Consider the following 19,119-nt stretch of genomic DNA (forward strand, 5'->3'; position numbering starts at 1 on the left):
CTAGAAAGCTTTTATTGTTTGTCTTGACTTTAATCGAATCAAACATGCCTCTTAACAAAGCCTTACTGGGGTCCAGGCAGTGACACACCTAGTTTAGCGTACACATTACAGTGCATTAGAACTCAGGTTCAAGCCTCTGGTCCCTACCTGCAGGAGGAAAGTTTCACAGGTGGTAAAGCAGGCTGCAGCTCTGTCTCTCTTCCTTTCTGTCTCCCTCTCCCCTCTCAATTTCTCTCTATCTAATAATAATAATGATGATCATCATAATCATAAAGCCTTAGTTTAGGTGTTTAAACTCCCCTCTCCCCCCAAAGAGGGGAAGCTTTGAATTACCCGAAGCCTTGAGATGGTGCTAGGCTTTCTCCTCCCCCAGGGAAGTGCTTCAGGAAGTACCTTGAATTATGGAATATGAAGCAGTGCCAAAGGTTTTCTTTTTTTTAATTTTTATTTTTTATATTTATTTTCCCTTTTGTTGCCCTTGTTTTTCATTGTTGTTGTAGTTATTTTTGTTGTTGTTAGTGATGTCGTCGTTGTTGGACAGGACAGAGAGAAATGGAGAGAGAAGGGGAAGACAAGGGAAGAGAAAGATAGACACCTGCAGACCTGCTTCACCGCCTGTGAAGTGACCCCTCCTGCAGATGGGGAGCCGGGGGCTCGAACCGGGATCCTTAACGCCAGTCCTTGTGCTTTGCGCCACATGCGCTTAACCTGCTGTGCCTGACTCCCTGAAGGTTTTCTAAAACTGGAGTCTTCTCGTGTGTTTCAGTAGGAACTTTTTAGTGCTTTGCAACAAGGATCTGAAACTTTGATGACTGAGGGAGCGATAATACTGAAGTGATCAGTTGAGAAATATTTTGGTAGGTTTAAACTGTGTTTGTAACTTTTCCATTTACATATGGAGATCCAAAGCCTGGATCCTCCCCAGCACAATGCCTGTCTGGTATTATTTGTAATCTGAGGGGAAAGGTCAGGGAAGATTGCCAAGGTTTTAACCCACCGTCTTCTTTGCTGGTTCCTCAGTGCTGTCCATGGTGCTCCCATGTGGTGTTGGGACTCGAACCCGTGAGTTAGTTTCTGGCTTCTAAGTAGATTAATCTTTTAAAAATGAAGTAAAAATGGCCTCATAGTCAATCTCTAGTTTTTAGTTCTTCCTCAGCTTTTTCAGTGTACCAACACACAGAGATAATTCACTTTGTAGCATTTTTTTTAAAGAACATTTATGTAAATCACTGCTCCTTTTTTTTTTTTTTTTTAAAGATTTTAATATATTCATGAGAAATTATAGGAGAGAGAAAGAACCAGACATCACTCTGGTACATGTGCTGCTGGGGATTGAACTCAGGACCTCATGCTTGGGAGTCCAGTGCCCTATCAAGTGCGCCACCTCCTAGACCACATCACTGCTCCTTTTATAAAACAAAAAAGTCATGAAAGTAGCTAATTTTTTTAATGGTTATTCTTCTAATTGTTTTTGCATGCCTTCCAGAGTTAAATATTATACTACAAGTAAGTTTATAAAAGTATACTGTACACATAGGGGCTGTTTTGTAATTTAAAACTTTTTTTTTCTGGTGTGCTTCTGTGGATTGCAAGGAGAGAGAGAAATAACAAGGGCTGCTGGGATGGTTTAGCTGGGGCAAAGGGGAGGAAGGGAACCATGCCACACGCCCATGCAGCACATTGAGGAAACCTGCAGTGTGACGGACACCTGCATCTCTAAGAGGTTCACCGATCCAGTAGATTGGGGTTGGGCTGCGGGGCACTGTGAGGCAGTGAAAGCTCCCAAATAAACGGACAGTCAGGTGTGGGTGGAGTGTAATTCCACTAGTGGTTCTCAAGAGAGCCACGCTTGGTGGGTGGACTGGATTTGAAAGGGTTGAATATATTTGAGGTCCAGGAGATAGGGCTATGGCAAAGCATTGGACTCTCAAACATGAGGACCCAAGGTTGATCACTAGCAGGGCACATACCCGAGTGGTGCTCTAGAGTTCTCATTCTCTCCCCCTCTCTCTCTTTCTCTGAGGCATGAGAGCCTCTTTGCATAACCATTATGCTATTAACTCCCACCCCGGTCCCCCCCTTTTCCTCCTCCTATCTCTCTTATTAGGAAATATTTAAAATCTTTTTTTAAAAGTAGATTATCACGGGAGTCGGGCGGTAGCACAGCAGGTTAAGCGCAGGTGGCACTAAGCTCAAGGACCGGTAGAAGGATCCCAGTTCGAGCCCCGACTCCCCACCTGCAGGGAAGTTGCTTCACAATCAGTGAAGCAGATCTACAGATCTTTCTCTCCCTCTCTCTGTCTTCCCCTCCCCTCTCCACTTCTCTCTGTTCTATCCAACAACGACGACATCTAGAACAACTACAGTAACTACAACAATAAAACAACAAGGGCAATGAAAGTGAATAAGAAATAAATCTAAAAAAATTTAAAAAATAGATGATCTTTATGGGATGGGGAAGGGGAAGAGAAGAAGGAGGGAGGGAGGGAGGGAGGCAGGCAGAGAGAGAGAGAGAGAGAGAGAGAGAGAAAGAGAGAAAAAGAAAGAAGGAGGGCGCAAGCCAGCAAGAGCATTACTCTGGCACATGGAATGATGCCAGGGTTTGAACATGGGACCTAGTATTCAAGGCTTCACCAACACTTTGGGGCTGCAGGGAGAATTGGTTACTTTTAGTCAAGGGGGTTCTAGGGAGGGGAGTGACTGTCAGAGAGGACGCCTGTGCTGCGCCTGGCAGGCAGCCTGTAATTGCACACGCTGACCAGCAGCAGGTTATGGCTGAATTTTCTTGGCAGCTTAATTAAGTTTTTAAATTTATTCTGCAACATAAAAAGCCATCAACTTCTGACATACATACATATATATATATATATATATATATATATATATATATATATATATTTTTTTTTTTTTTCCCCTCCAGGATTATCGCTGTGGCTCTGTACCTGCATTATGTATGAATCCACTGCTCCTGGAGGCTATTTTTTCCCTTTTGTTGCCCTTGTTTATCATTGTTATTACTGTCATTGTTGTTGGATAGGACAGAGAGAAATTGAGAGAGGAGGGGAAGATAGAAAGATAGACATCGTGGCCGTGTGGTGGTGCACCTGGTTGAGCGCACGTTACAGTGCTCAAGGACCCAGGTTCAAGCCCCCAGTCCCCACCTGCAGGGGGAAAACTTCAGAAGTGGTGAAGCAATGCTGCAGGTTTCTTTCTGTCTCTCATCCTCTCTATCCCTCCCTTCCCTCTTGATTTCTGACTGTCTCTATCCAATAAACAAATAAAGATAATAATAATAAAAAAGAAATAGTTTTTTTTAAAAAAGAAAGAAAAATAGACATCTGCAGACTTTCACTGCTTGTGAAGCCACCTTCCTGCAGGTGGGGAGCTGGGGACTTGAACTGGGATCCTTGCTTTCAAGATTTAATTTTGTGAGACAGAGGCCAGAGTCCCCCTCAGCATCAGCTTATGGTGACTTTGAGCCTTGAATTTGGGGCTTTTGGGACATTAGGCCTGCATGTCTTGTGCTTAGCTAGCTACCGAGCTGTCTCCTAGCTGCAGATTTTGACTTTACAATATGGATAGTGATGTGAGGCTGTCTTTTCATGAGAAGGCATGACAGAGGGACATGATATGGGGAGAGGCTGGAGGAAAGAGAGAAACCTTGAGAGAGCAGAGTGGCCAGGAGAGTTGGGAGGGTGCCTGACCTCAGCCCTGGAATTAAATTAATTAATTGCCTCCAGGGTTATCACTGAGGCTTGGTGCCTGCACTATGAAATCACTATTCCTGGAGACCAATTTTCCCATTTTTGTTGCCATTGCTATTGTTGGATAGGACAGAGAAATTGGGAGAGGAGGGGAAGACAGAGGGGGAGAGAAAGACACCTGCAGACCTGCTTCACCACTTGTGAAGAGACCCTCCTGCAGGTGAGGAGCTGGGGGCTTGAACCAGGATCCTTATGCTGGTCCTTGTGCTTCCCACTATGTGCACTTATCCCTATGCACTACCGCCCGACCCCAGCCCTGGTATTGTGCATTGTGTCAGGAGGGAGTGGACCTACTGCTGACTTTTGGTTTCTATCTGTGATTCCCCTACCCCTCAAAATGCATTTTAATTCCTTTGGTACCAGGACTGGTGCTTTTTGCTCCTAATGGTGTGTGTGTGTGTGTGTGTGTGTGTGTGTGTGTGTGTGTGTGTGTTTAAGACTTCTAGGTGGGCAGAAAGCTGATATATATCTTTTTTTAAAATTTAATTTTATATTTATTTATTCCCTTTTGTTGCCCTTGTTGTTTTATTGTTGTAGTTATTGATGTCGTCATTGTTGGATAGGACAGAGAGAAATGGAGAGAGGAGGGGAAGACAGAGGGGGAGAGAAAGATAGACACCTGCAGACCTGCTTCACCGCCTGTGAAGCGACTCTCCTGCAGGTGGGGAGCCAGGGCTCGAACCGGGATCCTTATGCCAGTCCTTGTGCTTTGTGCCACCTGCACTTAACCCGCTGAGCTACAGCCCGACTCCCGAGAGATGATATCTTAACTCAGATTTTCCCATCCTGGAATTCTGAAATGAGAACTAAAAGTGATCCTTCTTGGCTTTACATGCCGAGGCACTCCTTGTAGAGTTGGCTGAGAATAAAATATATGCCGTTTTGGGTACCCAGTAATATCTTAATTACGAAATAAACCTTTTGATTTTAATCTTCCCAAATGGACAGTTCTGATCCAGGAAAGCAGCCTTTCCAAGTTCACATCCTGCTGCCTCCCTCAGAGGAAAATCTCCTGACTGTACCCGGTGTCTTGCAAGCTGAAAGCAAAAAATACCATTAATCTTGTCTGTGTTCTACCACTGCCTATAAAAGAGGGCTCAGCACGGGGTCCCCCCAGAACATCAAGGGCCTTGCACTTTCTCTAGTTCACCACTCTCAAAGCGCCTCCCTCACTGTTGTACACATGAGCAGAACAACTCAAATATTGACGTGTTGCCTTGTTTCTTTTCTCTTGTGGCATCTGAAACAGTTTGTACAATGAAGACAGAAACCTGCTTCGAATTAGAGAGAAGGAGAGACGCAACCAGGAAGCTCACCAGGAGAAAGAGGCATTTCCTGAAAAGACCCCCCTCTTTGGCGAGCCCTACAAGGTATGTATTGTGTCCCAGAAGAGGCAAATGCCTGACTGAGCACAGAATTTAACTGTCTAGACAAAGGTCACAACTGCGAAAACCAGAGTAACTTGCTATCCCAGAGATTCTGTTTGCAAAGATATGAACGTTCTCTGAAAATTGTTAGTCAACATCTGTGGTTTTCTTTTGCATTGTTATTGGAGACTGTAACGTGTCCACCACAGACTTCTCAGCAAAGCATTTAAGTTTACATGGCATGTTAAAATCTGCTTCTTACATACTAAGTGATCAGGCCTTTCTTTTCCAACAGTATGAAATGGTGGCTTTTCTTAGATTAGAGATAAAAGAAAGAAAAACTTTTATTGATTTAATTTTATTTTTTATTGATGACAGGATTCTCTCTAGGTCTCAGTGCATACATGGCAGACCCACCACTCCTGGTGACCATTTCTCCCCTATCCCATCGCCCCCCCCCCCCCCCCCCGTCCCTCCCTTTTCTTTGATATGACAGAGAAACTGGGTTTGCAAATTAGCCCAGTTGATTAGTGCACTTGCTTTGCTATGTGCTCAACCCACATGTGAGCCTGGTCCCCACTGCATTGAAGGAAGTTTCAGTGCTATGGTCTCTGTCTCTATGTAGAAGGAAGGAAGAGAGGGAGGATCTGGACAGAGAAATTGAGAGGGAACGAGACTTTTAGAGAGGGAGTGAGGAAAAGACACTTGGCAGCACTGCTCTACTGCTCCAAAAGCTTCTCGTGTGTGTGTGTGTGTGTGTGTAGCAGGTCCTTATACATGATAACGTGTGTGCTCTACCAGGTGTGGCCCCCCCCCCCCCACCGGCAAAAGGAAAATATTTTTCTTTTTAATTTTTTGAATCTTTATTTATTTATTGGCTAGAGACAGCCAGAAATTGAGAGGGAAGGGGGTAATAAGAAGAGAGACATCTCTAGCCCTGCTTCACCACTCGCAAAGCTTTCGCCTTGCAGCTTGAACCTGGGTCCTTGAGCACTATAATATTTACGCTCAACCAGGTGCGCCACCACCCGGCCCCAGGAAAATATTTTTCTTGTTTTAATTTGTGATTACTGAGTCACCAGATTGTAAGGTTACATTGTCAAGGTATAGCTACACAACACACCTACCAACAAACCCCACCCTCCCGCCTCCCAAAGATAAGCACCATAGTTCTCATAAGCCTTAGAAATAGTTTTCTTGCTTCTATTCCCCCCCCCCCCCAAGTTCATGTTCTAGATTCCACACGGAAGTGAAGCCATCCAGTAGTTGCCTTTCATCTTTACTCATTTCACTATGCCTCATCACCTCCAGTTCCACCCATTTTGTCCTAAAGGACACAATATCATCTGGAAAAATAATGACTTTATTTTATTTTATTTTCCTTTATATACAGAGAAATACAGATGGGGGAGAAACAGACAGATATACACACCCCAGAGCACTGCTCAGCTCTGGCTTATGGTGGTGCTGGGGATTGAACCTGGGTCTTCAAAACCCCAAATATGGGAGTCTTTTGCAGAACCATTATGTTGTCTCCCCAGCTAAAGAAAAACTCGTTTTTTTAAAAATTATTTATTTATTTGTTTGTTTATTGCACAGAGATAGTCAGAAATAGAGAAGGGTGGTAGAGAGGAGGAAGACAGACACACACCTGCAGGTCCTTGCACATTGTAACCTATGAGCTCTACAAGGTGCACCACCACCACCCTAACTCTGCTGTCATCCTTATCTTTCCTCAGACAGAAAAAGGTGATGAGCTGTCAAGCCGCATCCAGAACATGCTGGGGAACTATGAAGAAGTGAAGGAGTTCCTCAGCTCCAAGTCCCATCCTCTCCGCATGGATACCCCCGACAGCAGGCTGGCCAGGCCAAGGTACCCCCTGGTCCCTGAGAAGGGCAGCAGCATCACACCCCACTCCTGCCACCCCAGCACCCACCACCAGTCCAGCCACACTCCCGCCCCAGGACCACTGACTGTCGGCAGCCTTGGTCATACCCCAAAGATGGCGCACCCCAGGGTAGAGCCCACGCCTGGCCTCCACAACAGGAGCTACCGCCCCGAGGACAGCCAGCAGTTGGGCCTAGGGCGCCCGGGCCAGGAGGGACCTGGTTCTGCTCCCCACAGGAAGGCCGAACGAAGGGCTGGTGGGGCTTCCTGCACCCTGGTCACAGACTCTGTCCCCCGGAGGGCCCTCTCACCCCTGCTCTCCACCCTGCCTGCGCCAGTGCCCCCTCTATCACCGCTACATTCCACCCAGCAGACTCTGCCCAGGACGCAGGCAGGCACCAAGGGACACAGCAGTCACAGCAAAGGCTACTGTTCCTCCAAGTCCTCCAGGGATTCCAAGCACCCGGCTCTCAAAGGTCTTGAGAAGGAGATCCCTGCAGACAGTTCAGTGGCCGTGGCAAGCCTGGGGGTTCCTCCCCCTCAGCCACCTCCACAGACGTTCCCCCCACCCCCGCTCCCCTCCAAAAGCCTGGTGATGCAGCAGAAGCCCACGGCCTACGTCCGGCCCATGGACGGCCAGGACCAGGCCCCCAGTGAGTCCCCTGAGCTGAAGCTGCCCCCAGAAGACTTCCGGCAACAGACCTTTGACAAAACCGACTTAAAAGTGCCTGCCAAAGCCAAGCTGACAAAGCTTAAGATGCCTTCCCAGTCTGCAGAGGTGAGTGCAGCCATAGGGTGGGCAGTTCTGGCGTGAAGAAAACCTGTGATGGCGCTTTCTGAAGAGTACATGGAGAGGAATTCTTTGGGGCAGGGAGGTGGTATGTTTGTTTTTATTTATTGTTTTTACGAGGACACTGCTCTTGGTGCTTATGGTAATGCTGGGGATTGAACCTGGGCCTTGGGGAGCCTCAGGCAGAAAAGTCTTTTTCACAACCATTATTCTATTTCTACAGCCAGCTGGGAGGTTAGTATTGACTGATTTTTCTTTTCTTTTTTACTAGAGCACTCTCAGCTCTGGCTTGTGGTGGTGGGGATTGAACCTGGGACCTCAGAGCCTCAGGCAGGAAAGTCTTCTGCTGTTGTTTCTCTCCCCTCCCACGATGCTCCCCCCCCATGATGACATGTTGAACTGTTGCTTGAACTAAAGTGTAAATCTTCTCATTGATCAATAATTAGATAGCAAAATAGAGAGATGTATAAGTGTCATTTATTTTAATGTCACAGCTCTGGCAAACAAAGACCAAAAGCCAGAGGCAGAGATAGTCTAGCACTGAAGCTTTCCCCACTGCACCGGGGCCCCATGTATGAAAAAGCAGGCATCCTCCTTTTTCCTTGTGTTTTTAGAGCAATGCATACAATGCCAGGAGGTAGTTCACCTAGTAGGATGCATTCCTTGCTATATAGGCACAAAGCCCTGCCTTAGAGCCCTAACACTTCCTGGGAAGTGCTGGTTGAGCAGTCTTTACTTTGTGTATCTTCTGTCTTTCTCCCCCACCCCCTTACTCACCCCAATCCCAATCTCTGTTATGTGTTTATATGAGGGGGAGCAAACTGTTTTGTTTGTAGGGACACTGGCTTTTTCTTTTTTTAACTTTTATGGGGATGGGGATAGGGGCACAGACCTTTGGGGACAGGAGTGAGTGGTGATAAAAATAAATAAAATAAAAAGAATTTTATTTATTTTTCATTAAAATGAGACCAGAGGTATTAGCTCTGATGTGTGGTGACACCGGGTATCAAACCTGGGACCTTTGGGAGCTCAAGCATGCAAGCTTAGTTTGCTGTCACTGTGCTAGCTCCCTGTCAGAACACTGGCTTTATCATATTGAAGAAAAACATTTTCATTTGTTAGTACTTTTTCAGCTCAACTTTTTCTCAAGATCTAAATCATAAAAAGAAGGGTGTGGGTGGACAGAACTAGAAGTCTAGCTAAACTGCTGGAGGCTAACTTTGTACAGATGTGTACAAATTATGAGAGACATTGAAACTGATTGATTTATTTATCATCATCATCATTACCATTACTTACCAGAGCACTGCTCAGCTGGGGATTGAACCGGGGCATTTGGTGCCTCAGGATTGAAAGGCTCATTGTATAACCATTGTGCTGTCTCCCCAGCCTGAAACTAATATTTTTTATATTCCTCACTTTTAAAAAAGAGAAGAGTGGTCATTGTGGTAGCATTTCCCTTGAGCGCAAGTCACAAAACCGGCACAGAATTCAATAGTGACTCTAGAACCAAAATGCTGTCTTTTGTAAACAATGACAAATTCTTTTTTCTTTGCCTGTTGCTAAAAGGCAGCATTGTGCTTGAGAATCTGAGCACGAGTGCTATCATGGAGATTATACATAAGCACCAGTCACTCCAACATTAAGTGCAAAATGAAATATTTGGGGTGAATTTTTTAAAAACTCATCCCTCACAGTGAATTCAGTCTGTGGTTCCATTTCTTCTATTCTAAACATTCCAATTTGCATACCCATCTCTGGGAGATTTGATATCTACCCCAGTGTGAGAAGGTAAAAATCCTAGAGAGGAGGAGGAGGAGAAGAAGAAGAAGAAAAAAAAAACAGCCTCCCAGGATCCTTTGCTGGAAAGATAACTTATCTTCCTGAAGGAAATCTGTTCCTTTGTGTTGTCAGTTTTAGGTTTAAAAGTTTGGGTTCTTAGAGCCAGCCCTTTGGGTGGGAGACTCCCTGGTGCTTCAGAATTTGAAAAATGAGGAGGGGGGGAGTAAAAGAGGGCTAGAAGTGTCCAAGGTGGCAGAACTCAACCTTTGACCCCAGGTCCTGAAGCTTCTCTAGTGGGAGAGTCCCTTTCTGAGCCTGCTGTGTTGTGAGGAGAGGTGGGGGATGGGCAGAGGAGGCAGAGAAAGCCGCTTCCCTCCTCCGGGGCCAGGGAGCCTTCCTCTTCCTCTCACTCTAGAGCTTAATGGCATGTCTTTATTGTTCAAGTAGGGGAATATTTATCTTCCTATTAAAATAAAAACACAGATAAGGGCATGTGATGGCTTTTTTAAAAAGTGAAGTAGAGTTTAAAAAAAAAAGGCAGCTAAAATTGTTCTGAGACAAGTTTCTATCAGTTAGCAAATATTTGTGTTGTCTAGCAGATGCCCAGTGATGTTCTAAAGTTTGAGGTGGGATGGCTGAGAAAGTACCCCCCCCCCCAAGAGGTAGGGGGAGGAGGAGGAAGAGGAGGCCCCACTCAGCATGTTGTCATTAGGCCCCTGGACAACCTGCACGGCCCCTGCTGCTCAGTGCCTGGACTGCCTCACATGCAGATGACCCTGCAGGAACCAAACCAACACTTTGCCCTCTGGTCTTAAAGCAGGGAGGATCCTGGATATCTTTTATCTTTATTTTATTTTAGTTTAGTTTTTATTATCTTATTTATTGAACAGAGACAGCCAGAAATTGAGATAGAGAGGGAGAGATAGACACCTGCAGCCTTGCTTCACCGCTTGTGAAGCTTTCCCCCTGCAGGTGGGGACCAGGGGCTCAAACCTGGGTCATTGTGCATTGTAACGTGCTTTCAACCAGGCGCGCTACTTCCTGACCCCTGATATCCCTTTCTTTCTTTCTTTCTTTCTTTCTTTCTTTCTTTCTTTCTTCCTTTCTTCCTTTCTTCCTTTCTTCCTTTCTTCCTTTCTTCCTTTCTTCCTTTCTTCCTTTCTTCCTTTCTTCCTTTCTTCCTTCCTTCCTTCCTTCCTTCCTTCCTTCCTTCCTTCCTTCCTTTCTCTCTCTCTCCCTCTCCCTCCCTCTCCCTCCCTCCGTCCCTCCATCTCTCTCTCTCTCTCTCTCTCTCTCTCTCTTTCACCAGAGTACTGCTCAGCTCTGGTTAATGATGGTGGTGGGTGGAGGAGGGGGATTGAACCTGGGACTGTGGAGCCTCAGGCTTGAGAGTCTGTTTGCATAACCATTATGCTATTTACCCCCATCCATCCTGATATCTTTTACCCTTCCCTTCCCTCCCCTCCTCTCCCCTCCCTCCCCTTCCCTATTCTACTCTACTCCACTCCACTCCACTCTGCTCTTTTAATTATTTTGGATAGAGACAGAAATTGAGAGTGAGAGGGGAGGAGAAGAGATAGAAACAGACACCTGCAGCACTGCTTCACCACTAGAATTAATTATTTTGTTAACTTTAGGTTATATAGCTGGTCCATGAAATTTAAAAATAACAAATCAAACAAGTTATAATTTCAGGCTCTAGCATGAATTAGATCATAAGATTATAAGGGACCTGTGAATTCTTGTTTTTGATGTTGATTGGCTGCTGTTCCTGCTTCCTTGGTGAGCCCCCTCAGCGTTCCTGCAGATCAGTGACATTTGGAGGCCTGCTGGCCTCTGGCTTCTACAAAGCAGCCTCTCCTTTTGGCCCCTCATGACACTAAAGAATGTCTTCTGTTACCAGATGTGTGCATCTGCTTTTTTCAAAGGTAGAGACAGAGAGAAAGAGAGACCACAGTGCTAAAGCTTCCTTCACTGTGGTGGGAGCCAAGCTCGAACCTGGGTTACACGCATGACAAAACAGTGCACTATCCAAATGAGTTATTTTACTGCACAACCCCCCCCCCCCATCTGCTTTCTAAGATCCACGTCACCCGCCACTGTGAATTCGTGGTGTAACCTCTTTGTGCAGCGCTGAAAGGGACTCTTCTGTTGCTTGTGGCCCGGTGAGCTCATCCCCGGGTGGTGAAGTGGCTGCCAGTGACTCACTCTCATCCACATGTGCAGACATACTTCCCGACTTCCATATTTAGCTCTAATATCTCCAGCCCAGAAACGTTTCATAATAGGAACTTCCCCATGATGAGATGACCTCAGCCTACAGGCAGTTAGTTCACTTGCCCTCCATCTGCTGGTCGCTTGTACCCTGCAGATCCACCTCTCTGAATCCAGTTAAATGTGGTTCCCCTGTCCTCCCCCCACACCCCCACTCAGCTTCTGTCAGCTCAATGCTTCTAACTACACTGCATCTACGGCCCACTGTCCTGGATTGACAGTGGTGGGTTGGTTCTGGTGCTCTGGGTCCTCCGTCCACTCTCTAGTAAAAACCAACTGTATTTGGGGCCAGATGGAGGAGCACCTGGCTGAGCATACACATTAGGATGCATAAGGACTTGGGTTCAAGCCCCCAGTCCCCACAATCAGTGAAGCAGCTCTATAGGTATCTCTATCTCTCCCTCTCATCTCAATTTCTCTCTGCCTTATCAAATAAAAACAAAACAAATCCAACAGTATTCAAGTAGCCACTCAAGTATACAGGTAAGAGCTTTAGAAAATGATATAAATATACATACATATATATATATATATATATATATATATATAAAGATTGTATTATACATCATAGAGAGGAAAGGAAAGATAACCAGAGCATCACTCTGGCACTTAAGATGATGGGGATTGAACTTCGGACCTCATGCTTCTGAGTTTAGTGCTCCACCAACTGTGCCATCTCCTAGATTCTAGCTACAGAATATTTTTAGAGATAGAAAAGAAGGGCCTTGTGACTGGGGATGAGGGCAGCTCAGAGAAATATTCCCAAGGAAGTACTACTTGAGGGAGAGACTTGAAGGGTCAGCAGAAGTGACAAAAGTAAGAGGTTTTTTTTTTTTTTTATTTAAGAATTAACATTTATTTTTTAAAATTTTTATTTTTATTTTTATATTTATCTATTTATTTTCCCTTTTGTTGCCCTTGTTGTTTTTTATTGTTGTAGTTGTTGATGTCGTCTTTGTTAGATAAGACAGAGAGAAAGGAGACGGAAGGGGAAGACAGAGAGGTCGAGAGAAAGATAGACACCTGCAGACCTGCTTCACTGCTTGTGAAGCGACTCCCCGTAGGTGGGGAGCCGGGGGCTCGAACCAGGGCCCTTCTGCCAGTCCTTGTGCTCTGCGCCATGTGCACTAAACCCGCTTGCACTACTGCCCGACTACCGTTTATTTTTATTTCATTAAGTGTTATTAATGAGAGAGAGTTCAAGGTGGGGCAGGGAAAGACACCTATAGCACTGCTCTACTGTTTGTGAAGCTTCCCCCCAGCGGTGGGCACTGGAGGCTTGAACTTGGGTTCCGGTGCGTGATAAACATATGTTCTACCTGGTGTGTCATTGCCTGGTCTCAAGAGGCTGCCATGATCCCTGTGGGTTTCTGTGAGACGACCACAGTCTGGGAGCTTTGCACACAGCTGAGGTGTGTTTTTTCTGGTTTTGGAGGCTAGGATTCCGAGCTCGAGGTGCCAGCATGCCGTGTTGTCATGAGGTCCTATTCCTAGTTTTTGGTCCGTGTCTTTTCTCCTTGTCCCCAGATGGTGGAAGGGCACATGACCATTTGGATCATAGCAAAGGTATTTGGGGTCAAACTGTGCCAATATTCCAGCAGAGGAAACAGCACTTGCTAACTTCATATGCCCCAGTGGGCAGCATGGTGGCCTGTCTCTTGCTTGAAGTTCAGTGCTATTGATGAGTTGTGGTGTCTTAGTCCTCATGAAACTTGGTTTCATGAGGACTAAGATCAGATCCATCTAGGGCTAGGGAGGAGTCTGCTAAGCATACCAATAGTTAGAAATAAAACTTCCTAAGCCCATCCTAGTGAATGCTGATTCACAGGTGTGCTGGTGGGCTCCAGGCTCTGCATCTCACTCTCCCGAGGAAAGCTACCAGTAGAGCTAAGAGCAGGCCATGGGGAGAGAAGCCCATGCTGGTGGTGCTAGCAGGTCCCCTGTAGGCTGCAGGCAGAACAGACCAGGCTGACTTCCTGAGCAGAACAGGAAAGCAGGCTCCAGAAGGAGAGCTGGAGCAGGACCAAATCTATACACTTTTCCTTCCTCCCTCCATCATCACAATTCCCTCAGAAGAGCTGTAGCAGAACAGATGTAAATGAGATTCCTTGAACTGCAGAGTTGGTCAGATGTGCATGACTTCAATGTTTCTGTGAGGGCATCATCACCACCAAAGCAGAGAGACAATCCACATAAAGAATTCTCCAAGGAGGTGGGGCGTCCTAAGCAGAGTGTTTCCAATCTGTGAGAAATAGTGAATCACCAGTGAGCTGTATTTGCTTAAGGACAGTTGAAATGTTGTTATGCACCCCCCCCCCATAAATTCTAAATATAGAAGTTAAAAAAATACTAGCAAGTGACTGACAGAACTTACAAAGGCAAAAACTGTAGACAGATAGCCCAAGGCTAGATTGGGCTTTTGCCTATAGAATGTGCTTTTCTCCCCCCCCCCCCCCTCTTTTTTTTCTTCTTCTTCTTCCTCTCTCTCTCCACCTTTGGACCAATATTTACAATTTGGTAAAAAGTCGGACTAAAAAAAGTCAGATTTTTTTTTTTTTTTTTTTTAATTTTCACAGACTAGCACCACCCTTATTTTTTCAGATTCTGGTAGCTTGTTGTTACTGCTAGGGTCTTGCTGCTCTGGGTTGAAATTTTTTTTGGGGGGGGGATATGAATGAGAACAGTACAGAAGACACAGTATGTTGGGGGGCTGTCCAGAATGGAAATTGAAATGATAGAGCAGGTGAAGTAATGGGTTTACTCCCCATCCATCTCTTTTTAAAGTTGAAACCATTTAAAATTTATTCTATTTTTTAAAAATATATTTGTTTCTTTACTTTGGATAGAGATAGAGAAATTGAGATGGGAGGGAGAGATAGGGAGAGACAGCCCTGCCTCACTGCTGATGAAGTTCTTCTGTCACTACAGGTGGGGGCTGGGATCTTGAACTTCCATCCTTTGTTTATTTATTTGCTAAAGCACTACTCAGTTCTGGCTTATGGTGATGTAGGGGGATTGAACTTGGGACTTTTGGTGCCTCCGGCAGGAAAGTTTTTTTTTTTTTTGCAGAACCATCATGTTGTCTCCCCAACCCTGAAGGAAACTTTTTACACTATACAAGCAAATTTGTAAAAGCTCTAAGACAGCTTGCCCCTCCCTCCCTTTGTGCAGAGAGTACCGTTGGTTCTGGTCTGAGCAGCCCAGGAAGAAAAGCCTGTAGTCGAACCTCCAAGATCTTTGGGGGGAGCTGTGAGCTAGAGTTGTTTTCCTTGTATGTTTTCATTTTTCTGTCATCCTCGCAATGCCAGGAGTACATTTGGTACCAGGATAAGCAATTCCGGCTCCTCCTGGTTGTTTTCACACTTGAGATGTTTGTGGAGGGTTCTCCCCCCTGGGTCCCTCGGGTTGTGTCTTTGCCAAGACGCCCACGTCCAACCCTTGCCGTGCTGTGCTCTCTCTCCCAGGCTCTCCCAGCCGCCAGAGTCACGGTGGCTCTGCCCCAGATTAATTGCCTTTTATTTGGAGCCAACTGATAGTCCTCAGGGACATAAGAGCAGCTCTCCCGAGGTCCTGTTGGTGATTGCAGTGATTTTTTTTTTTTTCTTCTTCTTTCTTTCTTTCCTTCCCTTTCTCTGTTTGGTGGCTATGGCCAATACTCAAGAGATATTTGAGCAGAATTCCTTTCAAGAGAGGATCCTGGCTCCTGTTACTATAACAAATTAATTTTTTTGGCCTTGCGTTTCTCCCTCCCAATCACCAAATCCTGATGTTAATCCTGCTTCTTGTTCACATTTTCCACAACTGTTACAGCTATTCTTACATTGATATGACTCTTTAATTGCAGAAGTCACGCATTTGATTATTCTCCCCCTTCACCCTGGGGATGGGGGGTGATCAGAGTCCACATGTTTCCTGTTCACTTTAACTGCTTATCTCCCCCCATACCCTTTAAACTCGGCCTACTCCCCCCCCCCCCAGTAATTTGTCAAGTCCATTCTAATCTCCTTAATCCCTTTGGTTGAAAGCTTTCAAGCTTTACTGTTTTAATCTAAGGACCTCAGTATTTAAGTAATTAAAGGTCCTATTTCTAGCTGTAGTCCAGCTAAATCACCTTTGGTCTTTTTGTCCCGACTTACAAATAATCAAATTCTGAAAATCCATATTGGGCAAGGATATGAAACTTCAGATCCCAGATCCAACTGAATCAGAAAGCGAAACCAGCACCAGACTGTCCAGATCGCCTGCATCCATCCTCGCAGACTGAACTGGGTGGATTTCCCTTCTTTACAGCTCAATTTCTGGAGCACTTCACCCCAAAGCAAATACTTTGCTGCTACAATTTTTAGGAAGGCTTTTTTTTAAAAAAAATATTTTTTTAACAGATTTTTAAACTGGAATTAGAGTCCCTTAAGTTTCTTCCAACATTTTTTTCATGCCTGAGAATATATTAACTTGTGAAAAAAAAAGTTTTTTCCTATTATCGAATAATCTTGGCATGCTTACAGAATGTTAAAAATTCCTTTCTGTCAGGAACAGCTTGGTTCTAAAAGGAGTCACATTTTATATTTGGGGTTTCTGCCCTTTTTAGTCAAGATATTCTTGAATACCCACTAGCACTAAGGGGAGCTAGAGGAAGGGACAGGAGCTCGAGGGCATTTTCACTGTAATGTCCCATTAGTGAGCAAAGTATAGTCAGACTGCAGGAAGTAATATGGAACGACTCACCACCGTTTATAGTAGGGACTGTTTTAAATGCTTTTGGATTAACTCATTTACTTCTCACACAAATCCCATGCATTATACGCAGTTATATCACCACTGTTCTACCGAGTGTCGTGTGGAGGTACAGAGATGCATTGTCCCCGCTGACTCAGACCTTTAAATGCTGGCTCAGGAATCTAGACCTGAGCTGTCCTGAATCCATACCCTTAACTCTCGACACCTCTACCATGTCTGCTTTCAAGAGGGGAAGCTGCGCATTGGCATTTTTTTCCTTTTTAAAAAAGTTAAGATAGGGGGTCAGGTAGGTTAAGTGCACATGAAGCAAAGTGCAAAGGACCGGTGTAAGGATCCCGGTTCGAGCCCCTGGATCCCCACCTGCAGGAAAGTTACTTCACAAGTGGTGAAGCAGGTCTGCAGGTGTCTTATCTTTCTCTCCCCTTCTGTCTTCCCCTCTCTCCATTTCTCTCTGTCCTATCCGGCAACAATGACATCAGTAACAATAATAATAATAACCACAACAATGATAAAAACAACAAGGGCAACAAAAGGAAAAAAAGTTGAGATAATGCTGATTCGCAAAGAGGTCTGTCTTAGGGGGTACAGTTTCATGGCTGTATTGGTTAGCATACCACACTCAGCATCAAGATGTCCTCTACCAGAGTTCACTGGCCCCTCCTCCGTCCCCCAAAACTGTCCCCCCCCAAGACTAACTCCTTGGAAATCTTAGGTCTCCAGTCCAAGTCGAAGGGTTTTATTTCATTTGTCTTTGTTTCCTTTTGTTTCATTACATCTCACATATCATTTGGTATTTCTCTTCCTCTTTTTTTTTAATATATATATTAATATTTATTTTATTTATTCCCTTTTGTTGCCCTTGTTGTTTTATTGTTGTAGTTATTATCGTTGTTGGATAGGACAGAGAGAAATGGAGAGAGGAGGGGAAGACAGAGAGGAGGAGAGAAAGATAGACACCTGCAGACCTGCTTCACTGCCTGTGAAGCGACTCCCCTGCAGGTGGGGAGCCGGGGTTCGAACTGGGATCCTTATGCCGGTCCTTGTGCTTTGCACCACCTGCGCTTAACCTGCTGCGCTACAGCCCAACTCCCCTCTTCCTCTTTTAATTTAATTTTTTAAAAGATTTTATTTATTTATTAAGTGAAACATAGGAGGAGAGAGAGAACCAGGCATCACCCTGGTACATGTGCTGCCGGGGATTGAACTCAGGACCTAATGCTTGATAGTCTGATGTTTTATCCACTGTACCACCTCCCGGACCACTTAATTTAATTTTAATGAGAGAGATAGAGATACAGAGTACTTCTCAGCTCTGATTCATGGTGGTGCTGGAGATTGAACCTGGGACCTTAGAGCCTCAAGCATGAGAGTCTTTTTCCCAGAACCATTATGCTAGCTCCCAAGGCCCAAGTCCTCCTCTTTCTGAGAGAGAACCAGAACATTGCTCTGCCACATGGGACCCCAGTGATGGAAATCAAAACCTCATGCTCCCAAGTTCAATGTAACCCTCGCCATGCCACCTCCCGAGTCCAGGTTTTGGAGTTTTCTTTTTTTTTAACAATTGATAAATAAAATGAGCAACTTCTCCAGGTCAAATGGTGGTAGTTAAAAGGAGCAGCAACTGTGGCTTCCTGGTAGAGAGCAGTTTGGGGGTGTAATTCTGGAAACACACAGGTAAAGCTTGAGCTTGCTGTGTTCTCCTGTCGTGGAACCCTAGAGTGGCCTGCTCGGTTGAGGTGGCCCTCACCATGTGCTGCTGAAGTGAGGCAGGAGCTCGGGTCAGAGCTCACACTTGAACTGAACCGGAAGGAAGAAAACAGGATTTAGACAGAGGCTCACCAAAGGAAGAATGTGTGAGGTGGCGCAGTGGATTAAGTATTGAACACTTAAGCACGAGGTCCCAAGTTCAATCCTCAGCATCACAAACACCAGAGTGAAATTCTGGTTTTCTCTCTCCTCTTCCTCTTTTCTCTTTTAGATTGATAGGCAGATCTTTGGGGAAAAAAAAAGAGGGAGAGATCTAGGTGGGGTCAGGTCAAAGGAACCAGAAGTCCTTGTTAAGATGGTCTGGGTAGGGGGTTGGGGGGGGGAGATAGATAGCATAGTGATTATACAAAGTGATTCTCACCCCTGAGACTCCAAAGTCCCATATTCAATCCCACACACCACCATAAGTCAGAGCTAAGTAAAAAGCAAAACAAATACAAATAAATAAAAGTAAAGCTTAAAAAAAAATAAAGATGGTCCAGCTGAGGGTTAGGAGGTAGCTCACCCAGTAGAGTGTGTACCTCTTATAAGACCCTGGGTGTGAGTCTCAGCACCATGGCACCATGAGAAACTTGATGGGTGGTGGAGTGGTACAGTAGTGTCTCTGTCTATAAACTGCTCTCTCTCTTTCTCTCATTACTGAATAATCTTTTAAAAATATTTTAATATTTTAGAGAGAGAAAGAGACCAGAGCTCTGTTCAACTCTGGCTTATGGTAGTGTTGGGGATTGAACCTGGGTCCCCAGAACC

General features: G+C 45.1%; 1 protein-coding gene across 4 annotated transcripts in view; it reads left to right on the forward strand.

Annotated features, from left to right (window-relative positions):
• AFF1 (ALF transcription elongation factor 1) overlaps window positions 1-19,119 on the forward strand; it is a 195,127-nt gene that overhangs the window by 97,111 nt on the left and 78,897 nt on the right. For 3 of the 4 annotated variants that reach the window (XR_009548989.1, XM_060187776.1, XM_060187778.1), the window contains exons 3-4: window positions 5,011-5,134; window positions 6,871-7,797. Coding sequence is in view for 3 of the 4 variants with exons in the window: in XM_060187776.1 (XP_060043759.1) it covers window positions 5,011-5,134; window positions 6,871-7,797 (1,051 nt within the window). In the remaining variant the exon portion in view is untranslated. The remainder of the gene's footprint in view (window positions 1-5,010; window positions 5,135-6,870; window positions 7,798-19,119) is intronic. The other variant, XM_060187779.1, reaches the window with a different exon arrangement.

Source organism: Erinaceus europaeus, chromosome 3 (assembly GCF_950295315.1).
Source record: "Erinaceus europaeus chromosome 3, mEriEur2.1, whole genome shotgun sequence".
Classification (NCBI taxonomy): Eukaryota; Metazoa; Chordata; class Mammalia; order Eulipotyphla; family Erinaceidae; genus Erinaceus; species Erinaceus europaeus.